This window comes from Protobothrops mucrosquamatus, unplaced genomic scaffold, assembly GCF_001527695.2.
Source record: "Protobothrops mucrosquamatus isolate PMUCROS unplaced genomic scaffold, P.Mucros_1.0 scaffold1422, whole genome shotgun sequence".
In the NCBI taxonomy this organism is placed as follows: Eukaryota; Metazoa; Chordata; class Lepidosauria; order Squamata; family Viperidae; genus Protobothrops; species Protobothrops mucrosquamatus.
In genome coordinates, this window is record NW_015387607.1 from 394,206 (window position 1) to 415,602 (window position 21,397).

A 21,397-nucleotide genomic window follows, 5' to 3' on the forward strand; every position below is an offset into this window, starting at 1 on the left:
CCAGGGTGAGCGCCGGTCCACTGGAGGAGCCTCACCATCCCTTTCAGGCTGTGCAGGGAAACCCTGGACGGTGGCATGGGCTGCCCAGAGCCTTGGGCAGCAGAGGTCGTGCCCAGCCTTCAAGTTCAGGGCCCCTGCAGCCCAGCCTAGCCTAGCCCCACTTCCCCAAGGGGGCGCCCGGCTGCGCTTACCTCCTCCTCGAGGCTGCTGCTGCTGTGCTCGCTCTCCTTGGCCAAGTTGCTTATGGTATGTGCAGGAGGGCAAAATGTGTGGGTCAGAGGGAGGCCGACTCCCTCTCCCTGTGACGAGACCCAGCGATAGGATGGATGACCACCAGGAGAGGTCAGGAGGAGGGGACAAGGGATGGCGAAAGGGCAGCAGGGCTGTTCATGGCCAAGTGCTAAGGCAGGACTTCCCTTAGACCCTTCCTCCCTCTCATTATAATCTATCTACCTTCCTTCCTTTTTTCTCTCTCTCTCCCTCCCTCCCTCCTTTCCTGCCTCTGTTCCTTCCTCCCTCCCTCCCATCCTCCCTTCCTCTGATCCTTCCTTCCACTCTCCCTTTTTTCCCTCCCTCCCACCCTCCATTCCTCCCTCCCTCCATTTTTCCATTCCTTCCTCCCCCCTCCATTCCTTCCTCCCTCTGTTCCTTCCCTCACCTTCTTATCTGTTTCCTTCCCCCGCGCTCAGGAAGGGGTGATGGGAGGGAGAGAGATTTCTGCGGCCATTGCGGGGGCGGTCCCGTTGAAAGGGATGGCTCGTGGCTGCAAGGCTGGAGGTGTTGGTGGGGGGGGTGGCACTGATCTACAACCTGGTTGCATCCATCAAAGCCAAAACACGCTCAGCCTTAGCCCTGGAATCAGCAAGGCGCTGCCTCACCACCTCTGTCTTGCCCCCCATGTGTGTGGCACAGGAGACGGTCAGCACCGGCATCCTGGGTTAAGTCAGCCTGCGGGGCAAGACAGCCAGCTGGACTCCACTTCCATGCACACCCAGGGGACGGGGCGGGGCTGCCCCATGGATTTAAGGCTGAGTGCATTCTGGCTTTGATGGACGCAACCAGGTTGTAGATCAGTGCCGCCCCTCTCCCACCGGCACTTCCAAACTTGCAGCCACAAGGCTTTCCTTTCACTGGGACAGCCCCCACCCACGCAGGATAGCAAGACCGGTGGCAACATGGCAGAACTGGCAATCTCTCCCCCTCCCATCACCCCTTCTTGAGTGTGGAGGAAGGAAAGTGATGAGAAGGAGAGAAGGAAGGAAGGAAGTGTAGCGGAGAGGGGAGTTGGGGGGGGATAGGTTCTGGCTGGGATTGGTGCTGGCTGGGAGCTTTGCTGGAGCTCTGCGGATTTGGCAGAGAGGTCGGGAGCTCCAGTGGCCTCCGCAGTGGCTGGCGGCAGGACGGGGCTCTTGGGGAGGGATTTTTAAAGGGGAAGAGGAGATTGACTGGGGGAAGAAGATTTTATTTTCTCTTTTCCGGAGAGGCAAGCCAAGAGGAGGGAGAGCGAGGTAGGAAGTTGGCGAAAAGGCTTTATTATCAGCCAAAGCCGATCCCAGTCGGTGCTGACCCCCCTCCAACTCCCCTCTCTGCCACAAAAGGAATGAAGGAACGAAGGTTCCATGGGGCAGCCCTGGAATCAGCAAGGAGCTGCTCCGCTGCCTCTGCCCTGCTCCCTGGGATGCGCACAGGAGACAGCCAGTGCTGGCATCCTGGGTGAAGTCAACTTGCAGGGCAAGACAGCAAGCAGAGATTCTGGACTCCGCTTGCGCACGCGCCCAGGGGGCAGACAAAGGCTGCCCCGTGGATCTAAAGCTGAGCGCATTCTGGCTTTGATGGACACAACCAGGTTGTAGATCAGTTCCTGGTCAGCCTGGGCTGGGCTGGGCTGAGGTGCGGTGGGCCGGTCCTTCGCTGTCTCCAGAGCAGGTCCCCGGGCTGGACAAAACCACATATCGGGCCAGATCTGGCAAGTGGACCTTGTGTTTGACATGTCTGTGCTAGACAAATAAGATATTGGACATTTGAGCATGTGAAGGCAAAAAAAAAAAAGAATCTAAAAGATTGAACGGAGAAACAATAGCATCAGAAACTTAGAATAACCATCTGCTGATTTAGATTAGTTTTTTTCTAATGGAAAATGTACTCCTAGATAGTATTGAAATGTCTGCAAGCAAACATTCAAGCTCAAAGAGCGTTAACAATAGATCATATAAAAAACATTTCCATGTCTTTATGCCTATAGCACAGTGGTGGCGAACCTATGGCACACATGCCAGAGGCGGCACTCAGAGCCCTCTCTGCGGGTGCCCACGCCATGTCCCGAAGGTGGCAACCGTCCCTCTTCAACCAGCCGCCCGCTAACTCGGCGAGGTTCCACGTGGCCGGATGCATCCCAGCACAGCTGGTTTCCTTCCTCCCCCCGTCCCATCCCTCCTGGCCTCGCATGCTCTCCTTTTCCTGGGCACGACCCACTGCATCGCCTCCTCAGCTGTCGACCGGCTGTCCAGCTCAGAGGTGGCTTCTCTGAACTGCTGGTGGCCGGCTGCGGAGCCCCAGAGTGCGCCGGTCGAGGGGCCTGCAGGCTGTGGCTGCTGACGGACACTGTCGGCCCCCATGCGCGCACTGGCTTCTGTGTGTGGGAGCTGATGGTGTCAGGCAGCAGCTGCCCCGGCCCCTGCCTCGCCTTGTCCTGCGACAGTGGCACCCCCGCCCTGCCTCGCCTTGCCTCGTCTTACCCTGCAGGACGAGCCTTCTGCCCCACCTGCTAGATCCACCTGGATCTCCCCCAACCCTGCCCAGCCCCCACAGGCATCCCTCCCCACGAGCAACATCAAGGTGACCATGCCTACCTTGGCCACACCCATCCAGTCTGCCATGACCACCACAGCCACAGCCACCCAGTGGGCCATGCCCACCTGGCACCCGGCGATACATAAGTGGGTTTTGGGTTGCAGTTTGGGCACTCGGTCTCTAAAAGGTTTGCCACCACTGCTATAGCAGGTTTATAGCAACAATGTCCTTAAAAATCTTGAAGCCTTTGATGTGGAGAGTATCAAGGAAGTTTTGTAATTAGGACTGCTCTGTGTGGATACAGAAGATCAGACATGAAACTTGGTAAAGGTGTGTCCCATACTCCAATTGTTTTTGATAATATTGTATTTCAAGGGAAATGGGGGTGGAGGCAAATACTTTCATTTCTTTTCAAAGAATCATTGTATCTTGATAATAAGAGGCTTGGATGAATGTTCAAAGAATGTTTGTTGTTTTTTGTAATACAGAGGGTAGGTTTTAATTTATTTGGCCATGAAAAGATTCCCCACTCCCTCAAAACAAAGAATGTCACAGAACGGTGTACCAAAACAATGTTTTTGAAAATATTTTAAATGATTGTGTTCTCTTTCTTTCTTTCTTTCTTTCTTTCTTTCTTTCTTTCTTTCTTTCTTTCTTTCTTTCTTTCTTTCTTTCTTTCTTTCTTTCTTTCCTCTCCCCCCCCTCTCTCTCTTTCTTCACTTTGCTTCTCTTTCCTTTTTGTTATTTAGCAGTGATATTTGCCTCAATATTTCTTCTAGCAATATTTTGAAGCCAAACCAAATAATACTTAACCACTAAAAATTCAGAGCAAAGAGGGCCTCCCTGTGGAATTCCTTGGAAAGTAACATTTTTCAGCCATGCTTCTATAGTTTAGTAACCCTTGTTGCTGTTCTTTATACTTTTTTAAAGATCTCTGAGGACAGAATCAGACCTAAGTAAAGGCACAACATATGTGTGTATATATTGTGCCTTTACTTAGGTCTGATTCTGTCCTCAGATATACACATATCTGTGTATATGCAATGTACAAGTGTTTTATACATACTTTTTTATCACTGAGTTTGACAATAAAATATATTTTAAAATAGGCTTCCCTGTTAGCTCCTCTTTGAGGTAGGCTAGGTGTCAAGTGCAAAAAACCAGAATCATACATTAATTGCAGTTAGGAAGATTTATTGCGCAAACATGTACACAAGAATCTTGTCAACTAACATTAAATACTAAATTGGCACCAGATAATGATCAACAGAATTTAAGAAGGGTTGGACTTAGACCATTTGTGGGAACATAATGACTCCAGGTTAATAATTCGCTTAACTCTGCCACCCAGCTCTGCCTGCTCTTTTCTTACACCAGCTCAGGAAATAGATGCCACAAAAATACTAGATATTCTATTTTATTGATATAGGTCACTGATGGCAAACCTTTTGGACTTAGAAAAATGCCTAATGATTCTGCTGGAGAATCACACATATGCTACCCCCCCCCAACAAAAGATTAACACTTTTCTAGATTTGTCTCCCCCCGCCCCCACACACAATCTAGGCTATCCTGAACAATGGCACTCAGCAGCAGTACTGAGGCTGAGACTAAAGTGGAGGCACAGATCTCGACTTCAACACTAACACCCCCACTGCCACTCAAAAAGGCCAGCTCACACCAGTCCCCAAGGCACCTGAGCCTTGGGGAATGGCATGATTACTTCCATGGCCCAGAGCTCCCCATGATCTGCCATGTGCCCTTACCTTCAGCTGCCATTCTCTTTTTGTTGATGGGCCCTACGGCCTACCTGAGCCTGCCGTGGGTTGCACGAGACCTTCATTCTTGAACCAGCTTTTCCATGGTCTTCCACAGTTTCCAAAAATTGTATGAGAACAGAGCATGATTTCGAGAACAGTTGTTGTCAGGTGGTGGTGAATGCTGGCATGTCACCTAAAATGTCATGTGTATCATAGGTTCGCCAATACTGATATATAATAACAGGATCTTGAAAGCCTGGCAGCGCTTATACTAAAGGGAATAGGTGAAAACTTTCAGTTTCTTTTTAACTCCTTCTTCCCTTCCCAGGCTTAATTCACATTTTGCTAATGATCTATGCATAGTTTCTCCAAAGTCATCTTAGTGGCTCTTCTATCCTTCTCCTCCTAATTAGAAGTGAGGTTGAAACTCCATTTTTTTACTTTCTTATGAGGAATTCACAATTTTTAACTTAGTACAATTTTATTTCTGTATTGAAAACATTTCTAACAACAATTACTGAATTCATAGCTCTAAATTTAATCATTACTAGCCTCTTTTCTTCTCCAAAATTTTATCCTACTAAGTGTTATTGTTATAGGTTATAATAGCCTTAATCAAACATTCCTGATGAAGAGCCAAGATTTGAATGTAAAATATCTGTTTTATAGGGCACTTTTACTACAATGCTGGTTACAGTATTACAGTATTATCTGCAAAGAACTTTAATTCATTTTATTGATATTTATCCCCACATGTCTCAGAATGGAAAGTAAGAGGCCATACAGAATGCTCTTCCCTAAGGTAAGCATTCTCTATTCAGTGGACTTCAATTCCCTGAAATCTTAGCGATGTTAATGGAATTCTGGGAACCGAAGCCCACACAGATGGAGATTTCTCAGCTAGTAAAGGCAGGATATTTTTGATTCAGTCTCTGGAATTTATGGGTAGGGCTGGAAAAGTTTCCGTTGAAAGCCTTGGGAGCAATACTGGATCTGCCAGAATTCCAGCCAAATGTAAAGAGGGCAGGGCTCCTGTGCCCACAAACTGTTCTTGCTAAAATTATCTCTTCTACAAACCTAATAAAAGACATAATAGTTTTGTCTACTTTGCATCTCTTCACCTGATACCTCTACTGTAGCCACATCTCACCCTAGTAATTACTTTACAGGACTGAGTGTTGCAACTAGACAAAGCATTTCAGATCAAATATAAAAAGATATCTCATATTAACACCATATATGCATGTCTACAAAACAGAAGGTTGATTATTGTCCAAAATAAAGGCAGGCCATCTAAAATATACCATATAAATTAATCTTCACATTAATATTGTGTTTTTTCTAGGGTTTGACTTGCATGTTGGCAGGAGCTGCTGGTATTTAGATTGCACTCAGAACAAAAGAACGAAGGTATCAATGCATGATATGATGGCGTATAGGTTGGCATATGTATATGCTTGTGTATATATCTATTAGTCATCTTGTCACTAGGAGTGGCTGGCCAAAAATCACCCTGCTGGCTTCCATTCGTATGGAAGGAGTCTAGAACCTACATCTCCACTTCTAATACAGCACCTTAACTATTGTACCCCATTGCCTCTCATATCTTCATATCAGTGAAGATCTTAATACTGTTTCCTAGTTTTCACACAAGAAAAACCAAATCCTAATCCTATTCAATGGCTCTTCATACTGAAAATAGGACCTTAAGGAGGTATGCAGAAGGAGACTAGAAAGGACTGTAAGTTAATCTGGGAATGTATACTGTAGCCCTGCATAACATCCTAGGTCTAGGATAATAAGAGTATGACAGTTAAACAAGGAAAAATGCAGCAAGTGTAATTTTGTAGAATAAACCTACAGTGACAGAACCTGTATGTAATCTCTCATAATAGAAGCTATTAAAAGCACATCCCGTATTTTAAATAAAGAATTACTTAATTTTGCCATTGTCCTATTTAAGTACCCTTAAGTCATTCCCACAAATATAGTAACTTAAACACCTTCACAAGCACAGTAAAGATTGGGGCTGGGCATGTTTTGAAAACAATTTAGAAATTCTTCAGATCTCATATAAGCACAGCAGCTCTCAATTAAATTAGCCTGACTTTTTTCAGCTTGACTTTGTTCCTAATGGACAATCACTTAAATGTGAGCCAGCAGCGTATAGTACCCATCAAAATGCCAATGCAAGCCTAGATTTAAGATGATGTGAAGTATTAGTACCACTTTATAAAGCCTTAGTAAGACCACACTTAGAATACTGCATGCAGTTTTGGTCACCGTATTATAAAGAAGATGTTGAGACTCTGGAAAGAGTGCAGAAAACAGCATCAAAGATGATTAAGGGGGCTGGAGGCTAAAACATATGAAAAATGATTGCAGGAATTGCATGTGTCTAGCCTAGTGAAAAGAAGAACTAGGGGTGACATCATAGCAATATTCCAATATTTGAGGAGCTGCCACAAAGAAGAGGGTGTCAACCTATTTTCCAGATAAGGCAAGACAAAAAATAATGGATAGAAATTAATCAAGGAGAGAAGCAACCTAGAACTAGGAGAAATTTCCTAACAGCGAGAACAATTAATCAATGGAATGGCTTGCCTTCAGAAGTTGTGGGTGCTCCATCACTGGAGGCTTTTGAGACTGGACAGCCACTTGTCTAGAATGGTATAGACCCTCCTGCTTGAGCAGAAGGTTGGACTAGAAGATCTCCAAGGTCCCTTTTAACTCTGTTATTCTATTATTCAGACTTCCTTGGTATTTTGGAAAAAAAGGGTTGCACCTTTCACGAATCCATCACTTCAAGAATCATTATCTTTTGTGAGGTTTGTGCCCTGAGAAAAGGATGAGTTCCTTAAGGAATAATAGAGAGGTACTCTGATTGCCTGATATCTGTAGCACTCCTTTCAAATCACATTTCACATGAGTGCATCCCCATTAAGGATTTTGAAAGGGGCAGAGATAATGAAGCTTACAGCACCATTCCAGAAAAAATTAAACTTTATTGCTTGTTATTTTTGGAATATAGGGTTGGCCCAAATCAGGTATACTAAAAGGGAATGCTTGAATATTTTTAAAGATAAATATGATATGGAAATACCTCTAGCAGATCAGGAACTATCGATTTTCACGGTAAAAGATGACAGAAAACAGCACATTCAAAAATTAAAATTGCTCTTTATTTGTCATGCAGACTTGCATAGGATCAAGCATTACAATTCATAAAATAGCAGCAGCAGAAACAATCACCTTTTCCAATATTGCTTTCACAGTAAAGAAAGGAAGAAAAGAGGTCTTGTGACAAAGAGAGAAAGAATGAGAATGAGTACTATAATTGTGTGTGGAAACATAACATTGCAAGGGAACAGATTATTTATGTCTCAAAGCTAATTTACTGTAGAAGAGTACATGGTTAAAATAGTTTGTAGCTTCATACTGACTCCATCTGAAAACCCAAAGAATATGCTCAAAAAGGAGAAGAGTTCAGAAATGTTGTTTGGAATGAGACAAGTCCATGAAGTTTGCCAGTCTAGAAACCCTCATTATATCTTTTTTATATCAGTGCTAACGCATTGTATCAAAGAAACTAAGAAGGTGTTTAAAATTATTGGTTTTCTCCATGTTTTCTTCTCTAAAATCAATTTATTTTGCACATGTCTGGGACTACAATAACTGGCAAACTGGAATGCCTCTTGCGCAAAATACAAATACTGACGCAGTTGAATATAGCTAGGTTGCAGAAACAGGTTTTGTTAGAGAAATGTTTAGCACAGGATTTGCCCCCATTAGATTTCTACTGTTCATTGAATAGCTGATGCTCTAATTGTAGCAGTAATGTTCAAATGGTATACTATAGACGTTCTTTTCTATATATGCTCACAACCCTCTCACTGATCTACAAAGAGACTCTCTTGATCTGAGGCCCTTCTTTAAATGATTGTACGAACGGTTCACTTAATGTGGTTGCATTTCCTTCTATAAGCCATGACAGATCAAGTCCCGATAGAGGAACAGATCAAGTGTGTTGGATTTGGATGCAAATATCCAGATTAATGTTAGAGCTAGACCTTTATGGAAAAGGTGAAAGTGTCAGAGAGGAAAAGCGCATTTTTTCCCTTTGCATTATTTACACATCAGGCGTGATGAGCATGGTCATGCAAATTGTCATTCAGGAGGAGGCCCGACTTTAATAGGCACTTTTCCTGCTTGTACTGGTTTTTGATATGATTTTTACACTGGAACCTCCTCCTCCCCCTGAGGAATGGCGACCTCCTCCAATACTGTAACTGCTTCCACCTCCGCTGCTGAACCCTGAACCAAAGCCAGTTCCTCCATAGTTGCTGCCAGAGCTAATGGCATAGCCGCCACCACCACCACCACCACCGATTCCAACTCCAAATCCTCCTCCGAGTCCGCCAGCACTTCCTCCACCGAATCCTCCTCCCAAGCCAAGGCCGCTTCCACTACCATATCCAGTGGTAGTAGTATTGCTGATTACAGCTGGAAAACAGGGAGGGAGGGGAGAAAGTTAAGTTGCTTCTGTGATTTCTAAAGGGAAAATTCATGTCAGGGTCCCTTTAAAAAAAAAAAGCACACACAAACGTATAAATGGAGATGATACTTACAATAGCTCACATTTCCAACGCCTTCTTGCAGCCTAAAAAGCAATATAATAATTGGAGTTAATGCTTCAACTTACAGTAAGATTACTACATTTTAATACAAAAAGGAGTATTGTGATGACAGAAATATGAACTCAACATACGTCTACAGGGTTAGGGGCAAGTGATGAAGCATACATCATCATATCACAGCACAAATGTCACGATAGACAGATTGCTGTCACATATTGGGGCAGAAGCATAGCAGGGTGGAATTTGCACTGTGAGGTCATCACATGTGTATCTTTTTTTTGTCACTGTGGCTAGCCATGGATGATATGAAACTTTTTATGCATTTCCCAAAGGTGCCTTTTCCAAAAGGCAACTGGACTTTCTTGTTCTTTCTCTTTGAAAATGTTTCGCTTCTCATCCGAGAGGCTTCTTCAGTTCTGAAGTGAACTGAATTGAACTGAAGAAGCTTCTTGGATGAGAAGCAAAATGTTGTCAAAGAGAAAAAAACAAGAAAGTCCAGTTGCCTTTTGGAAAAAGCACCTTTGAGACAACCATGACTTGGATGATTGAGAATATTTGGCTATTTGGACATTGGATACCTGAAAAGAATGGGCTCAAAAATGTCACCAGATTTGTGTTCTCTGGGCCTTGCAAATCAAATTAAAAAATGAACCACAGCGATGTGTCTCTCTTTTGAAGAGAAAAAAAAAAATCTTAATATTACAGGAACATGCAGTTCCGTCATCCTCCAATCAGTGAGACAAATGTAGAAAAACAGCATTCAGGTCAGATCAATTTAATCTTTCTATTTACAAGCAAGATATTTTTTTTAACAAAAAGAAGATTTTTTTTAACACCACAGGAACTTTTAAAAAGGGCCTTTCCAGTTTGAAGGTGTTCAGATGAAATATCCATGGGAGTGCTTTTTTATTTGAAGAAAGTGAAAAGGAAGGTTAAATAAAAAACGGTAGGTAAGCTATGGGTTTAGCAATTAGTTGTGTTCCCCCCCCCCACTGACCTGATTTCTTCTCCTTCTAGCATCTTCCTGTAGGTGGCGATCTCAATGTCGAGGGCCAGCTTGATATTCATGAGGTCCTGATATTCCTTGAGCTGCCGGGCTAGTTCTTGCTTGGTTTTCTGTAAACATTCCTCCAATTCATTCAGCTTTTGCTTAGCATCTTTGAGGGCAAGTTCACCACGATCTTCAGCCTCCGCAATGGCTGCCTGAATGTTGGCACACTGGGAATGGGTATAACAATTATTATTGTTATTATTGGAGGCCATTCATGTGAAAACTGTTACAATGGATTCTCTTTGGATAATTCAGGAAGAATATCTCTTCCAGCCTGGAATCAGAGAAAACTTGAAAATCTCTTCTTAAAGACAAAACATATTTATGGGCAACAAAACAATTGCATGCTACCAATATTAGTATATAAAATACATAGGTGGTGAGCACACATCTCCCTCTAAATCAAATGTTTGTGGTTCAATGAATCAAAACTGCAATATTATTTCCATAAATGGAGCTAAGGGGCTCCATTAGCTCAGGTTTTCTCCAACAATGGAAACAAGCTATTTATAAGGTTTTGTGAAAGCCAGAATTTGATTGTTCATTTTTGACTCAATGTATTGTGTAACCTAAAACCATTTTAGTTACAAATCTAAGCTTATGCCTTAGCATAATGTGCACATTCAGACAATTATGGCTTAAAACCATAGTTAAACAATTATACCAAGAAGAATATACGAACCCAGCTACTGTGACAGCAGATCTGTCCCATGCAATGGAACTGAGCAGAATTCTATAAAACTTCACTTGCAAATTAGTTAGCACTAATTCTCAACAACTGCATGATCATTTATATATTTATTTACAAAGCTTCTGTAATTTATCAGGCTCTGAGCAAAGGTATTTAATCCCTCCAGATAGACATAAATGGAATAATACCAAAAGAAACTGCTGATCTGTCATTGATTTTTTTTATAGACTAATGATAAGAGAACTAAAATATTTTAATAATATGGAAAAGCTGGCTCACTATAGTTGCCTGGTTACCTTCCTTTAGAACACATTAGGGTGTGGAACAATTTACATAATAACCTGCCTGTCTGCCTGCTTGTCTATGCTGTAGTAAGACGAAGGAGGTGATTCCTTTTTTAATTTGCAATGCCTAAGAGCTATTGCAAAGCAACTAACTGCAACTTGTTCAACTTGTGTGGATATCTTGCAACATTTGTACAATGAGAGGTGTACTATCTGTGGATTTACTAGCAAGATCCCACAGAGTAGAAGAAACACTAAAATGTGGTTATGATTAGAATAATGTAGTGTTTAAAAAGAAGAAATTTTGAGTGTGCTAGTCTTTGGTGTCCCAAAGGTGCTCTTTCAAAAGGCAACTGGACTTGTTTTTTTTCCTTAAAAACATTTCGCTTCTTTTCCAAGAAGCTTCTTCTTGAACTGAAGAAGCTTCTTGAAGTGAAACGTTTTCAAGGAATCTCCACAGACATAGTCTTTGGTGTGTATAATGGCACCTCACATGCTTCCTACTTATTTCTGATACTGCACAGTATTTAACCACAGTCCATAATTTTTCTTTACCTATGTCATCTGAATGCTGAATAGCTATCATTTCTGGTTAGTGATAACCGGCATTCAGATCAATTAATTTCAGTTAATGGTAATGAGAAATGGTAACTGCTTGAATTTCAGATAATATATTTAACTGTTGCTAGTCTTAACAATTATCTCATTTTTCAAAGTTTGCCTTCTCTCCCATCTCCCTTACTTTGTACTTTGTACTGCTTCAGGAGTGCTTCCTCATGAAAAACTCACTATGTATCTTGAAAAATAATTCAAAGTAGTTTTCTCCCTACTGTATTTCTTTTCTGTATGCAACAAATGTATTCAATTAGTACTTGGAAGACTGTTGAGTCACCCCTTATAAACATTTCAGTGGTACAAATCTGCTCTGGCAAAGCAAAGGGCACCTATTCTTTAGTCCATTCTACAAGCTAAACAACAAGATCCATTAAAATATCACCTGTTTCTTGTAGGCATCGATTTCACTTCGCAGTCTCTGGATCACCCGATTAAGCTCAGAAATTTCTGTCTTTGTGTTGCGAAGGTCATCACCATGGCGCCCAGCAGACACTTGTAGTTCTTCATACTGACATTCAGAAATAAATAAAGGTATCATCAAAACAAAGGAGATGGAAAATGACACCCAGCACAAAAGCTGGGGAAGACATTTTATTATGTGGGGGCAAACGTTCTAGCAAGGAACTCTTTGTAGGTTGAGGAAATGAAGCTACTAGGGTCAGGATCCCAGGCTGAGGCCTGAAGCTTGCAGTGCGGGGACACATGTCTTGGCTTTCTTCAGACCCCGTCAGCCAAAGACGTTTGGCTAGCAGGGTCAAGGAGAAGAGTCTTCTCTGTCATGGCCCCTGCCCTCTAGAACATCTTCCCACCAGAGGTGAGATCTGTCTTCATTCTTCTGGAAGGGCCTTAAAACCTGGCTCTGCCAGATGGCTTGAGGGCCCAATGGGGGCATACTATGCTGGAGGTAGCTGACTGAATGAGAGACAAAAGAGCACGTCTGTACCATCCCTGCTCTTGGTTTTTAACCTTTTATTTAATTATTGCTAATTATTGCAGAAAAGGAGCCACACTAATGGTAGGATTTTGCTTTGCCATTCTTTATGTAGAGCAGGGTTATCAAACTCAATTTCATTGAGGGCCGCATCAGCATTACGGTTGCCCTCGGGGATGTGTGTGTGACCAGGGTGGATGTGGCCTAATGGATGGGCGTGGATGGAGTGGGTCTGGCCTACTGGGTGGCATGGCCAGCTCTACATCGTTCACGTCAAGGGTGCCTGTGGGGGCCTGGGCAGGATTGGGACAGATCTGAGGGTCTCTGGCAGAAGGGGGTGGGACCAGGACAAGCACCAAGGCATGGTCCATTTCTTCATTCCTCACAAAGGGTGACACTTCCCCAGCATGCACCCAGGGGGCGGGCCCGACGCGGCAGGGGCTGCTTCCTCGCTGTTTCTAGACGGCCTTGTGGAGCTAAGACTGAATGCATTTCAGCATAGATGGCCACCACAAAATTGTACATTGGCTCTTGGCCGGCCTGGGCCAGGGCCAAGGCAGCGGGGGCCATTCCCTCACTGTTTCCAGATGGCTTCGCGGGCCACATGAAACCACTTCGCGGGCCGCATCTGGCCCCCGGGCCTTGTGTTTGACATGTCTGATGTAGAGAGTGTGTGTGAGTGTGAGTGTGAGTGTGTGTGTGTGTGTGTGTGTGTGTGTGTGTGTAAGAGAGAGAGAGAGACTATTAAACTTATGTCCAGTGTTAGCCTGATGGACAAGTCACAAAGATAGGATGAAGGAGGAGGGAGCACTCTTCTCACCTTCCTGCTGCTTCATCATATATTTCTCCTTCATATCTATGACAGGTAAGTTGTGCAACAGGTGGGAAAAAGCAGGGAGGCCATGGGGAGTGTCTCTCCCTGCTCTACTTTTGGGACCCATCTTCTGCATTCAGCTTATAAGTCCCAGGCCCAAAAGAGAGTTGGTGAAGAACACTGGAGCATTGGAGCAAACAGCTCTCTCCTATTTCACCCAGGTCTCTCCAAGCCTGCGACTTGTCAATACAGTCATTTTTAGACAGAGTCTCCTCTCCTCTCCTCTCCTCTCCTCCCCTCTCCCCTCCCTTCCTTTCCCCTCCCCTCCCCTCCTCTCCTCTTTTCCTGCAGAAGGACTTGCGGAAAACAAAATGGCCTATCCCAACTCACATGTGTGTGCCTGTGACTTGTTTCTCAAGCAATTCGAAAGGGAACTAAGCTCTTCACCTGAGGCACCTGCCTATGCTCACCCAATCCTGAGCCACCACATGTTCTGGAGGGTGATTGATGGCTGCTTCTCCCACCAGTAGGAAACACCCTGGGTGGGGAAATGCACCCAGGAGAGTGCATCAGTCTCTTTCCTTCTCATTCCCCATTAAACCTGGAAGGACAGCGCCACTTGTTGGCTCTAAGGCGGAACAGGTCTTGGCACAATTGATACTGGCATAATTTTGTCAAGCATGGGAAGACAACACATTTACAACCCGCTGCCCTCTAGTGCAGGAAATTCTGGGAACTATAGTCCAAACAATGTGGAAGTGGCCTGATTATGAAAAGTTGCTCTGAGCCTTTAATGAATTTATTATTCTAGCTACTCACCTTGCTTTGATACCATGATTCGGCCTCAGTCCGGCTCCTGTTGGCAATATCTTCATACTGCGCCTTGACCTCAGCAATTATGCTGTTCAAATCCAGGCTTCTGTTGTTGTCCATGGACAATACGACAGAGGTATCTGATACTTGCTGCTGCATTTGAGATAATTCCTGCAAAAAAATTAAAACAAAAACTGGGTCACCTGGACACCGGGGCAAAGGTAGTTTAGCCATATTGAAGCAGTTATGGAAAAATGGATTAGTACCTAACAGTGCTAGAGAAATTACAGAAATCCTAATTCAATTTTGTTTGAACCCTTTCAATTTATATTCCAATTGGTAGCAGCCCTTTAGTTTTCTTACTAATGCCTTTTGTCAGAGTTAGACATTTTAGTGAAAGAAGGTGTTATTCACAATAACTGGAATCCAAGCTCAGCCAAAATATGTTCCATAAGTCATAAATGTTTCCAGATCAAAGTGATTAATTTCACTTGGAAAAGCTGCCAAGGAAGGGGGTGGATTTTTTTTTCCATTGCTTGCTAGCATCAAGTCCAGACTAGAGAGCCCTGCAGTGTGGAGGTGATTTATTTAAATATCGTTCTGTCTTGATCCAGTAATAGCTGGAGGAAATTGAGTCTATATTGCAAAAAAATGTGATAATTGATGTCATTAAGTCTCTGCTTGCCTAAACATTTAGTCAGCTCTTCCAACACATAACCAAGCAGGTAGAAACTGGTGAGGGAAGATCCCTTCGGAAATATATCCTCTCTAAAGGAAAAACTGATCTAATATTTTCTGCAGAGGAATGTTAGGAAACATACACAACAAGTTTCGACAAATCAGTCTGCTATAATCATCTTAGGGATTCCAATTCCTCATTCTTTTAGCACTGCTAAAAAATAGTACTATGTGGTTTCCCCCTCCTTATTTTTTTTCTTAATGACAAGATTTTGCTTTTTTACCCTGATATTTTTCTGCTGCATTAGGTTGATGTGCTAATAAATAACTATTTTCACTGGGTACGTTGAGGTGGTCAGGGGAAGAAAATGTCCATAATGAGAGATTTCAAATTGGGGAATTTAAAAAGTAAAATTTTTTATACATTCAGTTTGGTCTAGTGGTTAAGGTATCAAGCTAGAAACCAAGCATTCTAATCCCATTTTAGGCATAAAAAACGGCTGGATGACTTTGGGCCATTCACTGTCTCACAGCTCAACCCACTTCACAGGAATGTTGTTGTGAGGAAAATAGGAGGGTTATTAGGTATGCACGCCACCTTGAGTTTCTTATAAAAAGAATAAGGCAGGAATAAAAATATTTTTAAAAATATTGTTTATTGGTACAGAAAGGGAGCAGGTATTTCTGTTAATAAAAGTAACGTGGTTTTTTTTTGTTTTCAATAGCATTTTTTAAATTATTCTTTCAAAATATTTATAGCCTACTTAATGGCAAATAGAAATATAAGAGAATTAATTAAAGGGATGATAGATAATATAGCCCATGATCTCTGCCAGTATCATAGTTCATGCCTTAGGCATATAAAATGTCATATTCAATTCCAAATGCTTCCAATTAATAGATATTGGAAAGATTCTGTCTTTAGCTAGCTGTAGATGATTTAGATTTAGATTTAGATTTAGATTTAGATTTAGATTTAGATTTAGATTTAGATTTAGATTTAGATTTAGATTTAGATTTAGATTTAGATTTAGATTTAGATTTAGATTTACTTAGGCTTTTTCTTAGGTTTAAGTTTAGGTTTACATTAAGAACTAAATTCTCTAGTGTTCCGACTGAATATAGACCTAGAGCTCATTTTAAGTTTAGATTTAGACTCTTTGATCATTAAGGAAACTTACCGCCTCAAACAGTGCTTTCAAGAACTCAATTTCATCATTCAGTGAGTCTGATTTGCTAGCAAGTTCAATCTTGTTCATGTAGGCACCATCCACATCCTGCACAAAACATAGGAAAAGTCTGCTACATTTTCAGCAGAAAACAAACTTGCTCAGTTTTATGCATTCAAACATTCTTTCTCATTGAGAAACCAATACTGCAGACAAATCAATTACCTTCTTGAGCACCACAAATTCATTTTCTGCACCTGTTCGTTTGTTAATTTCATCTTCGTATCTATTAGACAAGATGAATGAATTATATTAGCAATATGCATAGGTTGCAATATGAGTACTGAACATTACTTCAGACAGATTATATATGAGACAGCTAAATTCACATCTTATAAGTGGATTCTAGAAATCTTCATAGTCTATGGCAACTGGCAACTGAATTATTCCCTTGAAAGGGAACCCATTTTCTTCTGAGAAGATCAATCCTTGAAATTCATCCAGCTGCTTCATGTATGATATAGTTTCAGAAGCATAATTTTCATAGGCAAGCACAAAGAATGTCAGATATATCTTTTTTCCCCCATTATAGTTAGTGAGAGAAGTGTGTACTTCAAAAAGTCTTTAATTTTGATGTGGTTTTAAAAAACACAAGGGTAATTTTAAAACACCATCTTTGACTTGAAATTGAATACCACATTTTAAGGTCAGGTCTTCGTTGCAGCTTTTAATTGTTTTAACATTCCTTCTACCAATGGGAACCCTGAAATGTAGTTTGGTGGACAGATTTGGCAAAATATCAATATGCAACCTACACCAGAGGTCCCCAATCTTTTGAGCACCAGAGACCGGTTCTGTGGAGAGAAGTTTTTCCACGGACTGGAGGGTGCATGGTTTTGTGTGCTGCCTGCATCCTGCGGATGGGGCTTTGCTTGTTTGTGCGGACCGGTTGCTGGCATGCCACAGCCCGGTACTGGCCCACGGACCGGGGATTGGAGACCTCTGACCTACACTACCATTCCTAGCATTTTATAGATAGAATCATAATTACTATAGCTACTATAAAATTGAGACACAGTGGTAGTGTAGTTTGCCCTTAAGCATTCAATTGCTTGCCCCAATTTTGATGCTTATATGGCTTGGCTCAGTAATTTTGGTGGTTTGAAGCAATATGTTGCAAATGCTTTTCTGACAGTGTACTTGATGTAGGTTCACATACTTGGGGTATATATATCTAACATTGACTTAATTTCAAAAAAGGACAGCTGACATGAATTTAAAACCCACAAGTTTGGAGGGGAAATACATCATATTTAACATTCTTATCAGATAAGCTGAATCTCCTTGCTGAATGTTCACCCCAGTTAGCTAGTTGGCACATAGTTTGTAGAACGCTCCTAAAGGCCATAAAAGAGACTGTTATAAAGACATAACAGTTATGCAAAAGTGTAAATGAAGAATCTAATTCATAGCGGTGCATACTTTAATTTGCAATTCTTTTGTGAGGGTTTGGCAGGATAAGCGTGTACATTGCAGGCATCCCTCTGTGAAATCTAATAACATAAGGCCAAATCAAACTATGCAGGGAGAAAGGTGGGGCTGGAATGAACAAAAGAAGGATGGGAGGGTTTTGCAATTAGCAGATTAATTCTGAACAGTTTGGTGCCAGTCCATAGCCCTAATCTGTTTTACCTTTGAGCATGTGGGTTTCCAAGGCTAAATTGATTTGAACTACACAGAAAAGAAGGCTGGGTGATTAAATGGAGAAATTAAGGTTTGGTATAGAATTGCAAACTACTGAGCAGAATCTATTTTGTCATTTTTCTACTTCTGTTTGCTGTTTAGAAAGCTAATGCATCCTTGTGAAGTAGTTAGTGTTTTTTTATCTCATTCTGACATAATGTTCACTAATGTTCACACCCAAAATTTATTCCCCCAAAGCTTTTCTAGATTTTTAAGAATATAAATAATTTGGTTAGGGGTGAAGTTCATGGATAAGATTTACAGTTCCACGTAAGCATTTATCATTCTGAATAAATATGTTAATAATGTGGATTGGGAAAGCACCTGCCTTGGAACATGTATTTGGTTCAAATCAAGCAGGTGAAACAAAATTCTCAAATCTTTTAGAAAAGGAAAGGAGGAACGTTGTCTGCCATCTGGCTATCTGATTTCATTTCAGTTCATTATTTCATTAAAAAAAGATTGTACTGCCATACATCTTAAACCCAAACTCCAGGTTTTATGATAGGAATGCAGTGCAAATGCACAGGATTCTTCCCACTAGAATAAGTTCATACTGCTCATTGAATGGTTTGAGGTGAACAAAGAATGCTTATTATTCTATGCAGTCGGATAATTAGTATCAGATCTAAGCAATTTTCTTTGCATTTACTGTATCTGGCGGTAAGCTTTTTTGGAATGAATTGCATGGGATATTCAGCAAGAAATATCAACCTTTTATGTACACGTAAGCTAAAACTTCACACCAGGTATTGCAATAAGTCTTGGACCTCCAGACAATCAGGAATTTTGCTTACAGTGGAAACTTTGCAAATATGCTACATAAACTGCTTTACGTAGAAATTAGGCAGAACATAGAAATCAACGTCTGCTTTAGACCTGTTGTTTTTGTCCTGCTTTTTTGAGTCAATGGACTTTTGGCCATTGTTTCCCAGGCCTTGAGAATGGAGATTCTGCTCAGTGATTACATAACGGTTCAGTCTAGTCTAAGCAGCTTTGGTCCCCACCTTGCCAGTTTCAGCCCTTTCAATATGTTAGGCTGAATGGAATAGAATGGGAAGCTACTTACTTGTTCTTAAAGTCTTCCACCATGTCTTGCATATTCCTCAGTTCCATGTCCAGTCTTCCCCGTTCATTTACTAGATAGTCAAACTGTTTCCGGAGGTTGGCAATATAGTTCTCAAAAAGAGGCTCAAGGTTGCGTTGCTGAACCTGAGTCCCCTGCCGCTGTAAGAGCTCCCATTTGGTCTCAAGGACTTTGTTTTGCTGCTCCAAGAATCGGACCTGCAAGACGGAACAGACAAGGAGATGAAAATGAGGCATGTAAGCAAAGTAATACTTCAGTGGGGAAAAATCCTCCAGAAAAGAGATGAATGGATACACCCTCCATTTGTTCCTGAAAGTCTTTTGGTTGACACTTTGGCCCTTGCTCCAGTTAAAGCAAAACCCGAATGACTTCTCCCCCCCCCTTATTCTATCTTGTCCCTTCTCACTGGGTAGGTTGGAAGCACCTTGGAGCAGAAAACCATTACATCTCTTATGTAGCCCTGCAAAGTTCCGCATCTCTATATGGTGTCAACCATGTACAGAACAAATCAAACAAGGGAACAAATCAAAGACAGCAACTCAAGAGAGACAAAGAATAGCAATGGAGGCTGAAAAAGAGAAAAAAAAATGGGGGCCAAAGAGGGGACTGTGAAAGCTAGCAGGGAACGGAGCCGCTGTTCCAAGCGACATGAAAAATATGTGTAAAAATATATACTTTTCAGAATGATCATTTAGCAATTATATTTTCATTCTCCATAACCTAATCTCCAGAGTCTATAGCTTCTGTGTGCAGAGAGGCCCCAACATGTCAAAGAGATTGCAACATCCAAAGCAATGATAGAATATTACATGTTGTGATGCTCCTCTCCTAAACAATGCCAAACTGGATTAATAACGGTATTATAATTGGGGTATGAATTGCTTGTGTTATCTGCAGTGAATATATGAAGCATCCTTTCTTGGCCTCAGCGCTTATCATATCTGTGTCACCTATTTTTAAAAGATTTTTTTAATAAATTGGCCTTAGTCAGGATTAGTATTTGTGGATTCCATAAAGGATACAAACTAAGTACACAAATCCAGAAAAAACAGAGGAAATAACCGCTTTATTCTCACAGCTGTAATATTTAAGAATGGCATTATTGACTTTGAAACTAAGATGTTTAAATTGTCTATAACTAGGACCTTACTTTTTCAGCAGATCTTGGGCTAGAACCCATTCAGTTATTTTATATGACCATTCATCCTCAGAATAAAAAAGTTAACTGAACAATATAATGGTTGCAATGACTTTGGACAATATTAGAAATAATTGTCTGTTGTTTGCTCATTTGCTTATATCAGATGTGACCTTATAAGAGAACACCTAAAATAACTGATAAACAGCCATTGGATTGGTGACTTAAGTTTAAGAAGGATTGCTTCAAATTTAGAGGTCCCAAAGGTCAAGTAAAATCACCCCTCTTACCTTGTCAATAAAGGAGGCAAATTTGTTGTTGAGTGTCTTGATCTGTTCTCGTTCATGAGAACGCACTCGCTGAATCTCTGGGTCAATCTCAAGGTTGAGAGGTTGCAAGAGGTGCTGGTTGATGGTCACTTCTTGGATGCCACCAGGGGGGCAAACTGGAAAACCTGGACCACCTCTTACAAAACCTGGTCCACCTACCAGAAAGCCCCCAGGACCTCCGCCCATGCCATAGCCAGCTCCACCTGCACCCATACCATAACCAAAACCAGATCCTCCACCAATGCCATATCCTCCACCATAACCACCAGATCTTAGACCTCCACAAACGGTACCATAGGCAATTCGTTTGCTTCCACCCATGTTGTGCAGGCTTCGGCTGCCAAATCCACCAAGTCCATAGCTGCTACCCCCTCCACCTCTTGCTCCTCCAACTCGAGAGACAGAGTAGGAGCTGAAACCACTTCTCCCACCACCACCACCACCACCAACAATTGCAGAGCCGGAGGTAAAGCCTCTGTTAGCTCCTCCAGAAGATGATCGATAGGAAACACGACTCATGATGGTTTGCTTGGAGAGAGAAGATGAAGAAAATTTTGGATGATAAGCAGCACTGCAGAGAAAGCAGAGAAAGAAGAAGGCAGAACCTCTCTGATATAAAGGAGCAGGAAACCTCCCCTTTTATCTGTTTGGGAAAGAACCCGGCACAGAATTTGAGACAATTGGATACTCAAATGTTTGATGTGCCTTGCAGCAACTTGTCTTCTGTGACACGCCTACTCCAGTCAACACAACCCTTCAGTAATGCTGTAAGAGCTTGTGGGTGAGAGAGAAAGATCTTGAAGGGATCGACATTTTTCCCTTTTTTATTTTTAGGTGACTGTTTCATTAGCAAAAAAGCAAATAAAA

The 21,397-nt window shown here is 42.0% G+C and overlaps 1 protein-coding gene across 1 annotated transcript; it reads right to left on the reverse strand.

The window, feature by feature from the left end:
• Positions 1 to 7,714: 7,714 nt before the first annotated feature.
• On the reverse strand, positions 7,715 to 21,177 carry LOC107292794 (keratin, type II cytoskeletal 5). Its single transcript, XM_015821918.2, has 9 exons — positions 20,492 to 21,177; positions 19,046 to 19,260; positions 16,459 to 16,519; positions 16,246 to 16,341; positions 14,393 to 14,557; positions 12,211 to 12,336; positions 10,185 to 10,405; positions 9,179 to 9,210; positions 7,715 to 9,053 (listed from the first exon to the last, which is right to left on the reverse strand). Exons 1-9 carry the CDS (start codon positions 21,047 to 21,049, stop codon positions 8,740 to 8,742), a joined length of 1,788 nt encoding a protein of 595 aa, XP_015677404.1. The 5' UTR covers positions 21,050 to 21,177; the 3' UTR covers positions 7,715 to 8,739.
• Between the last annotated feature and the right edge of the window lie 220 nt (positions 21,178 to 21,397).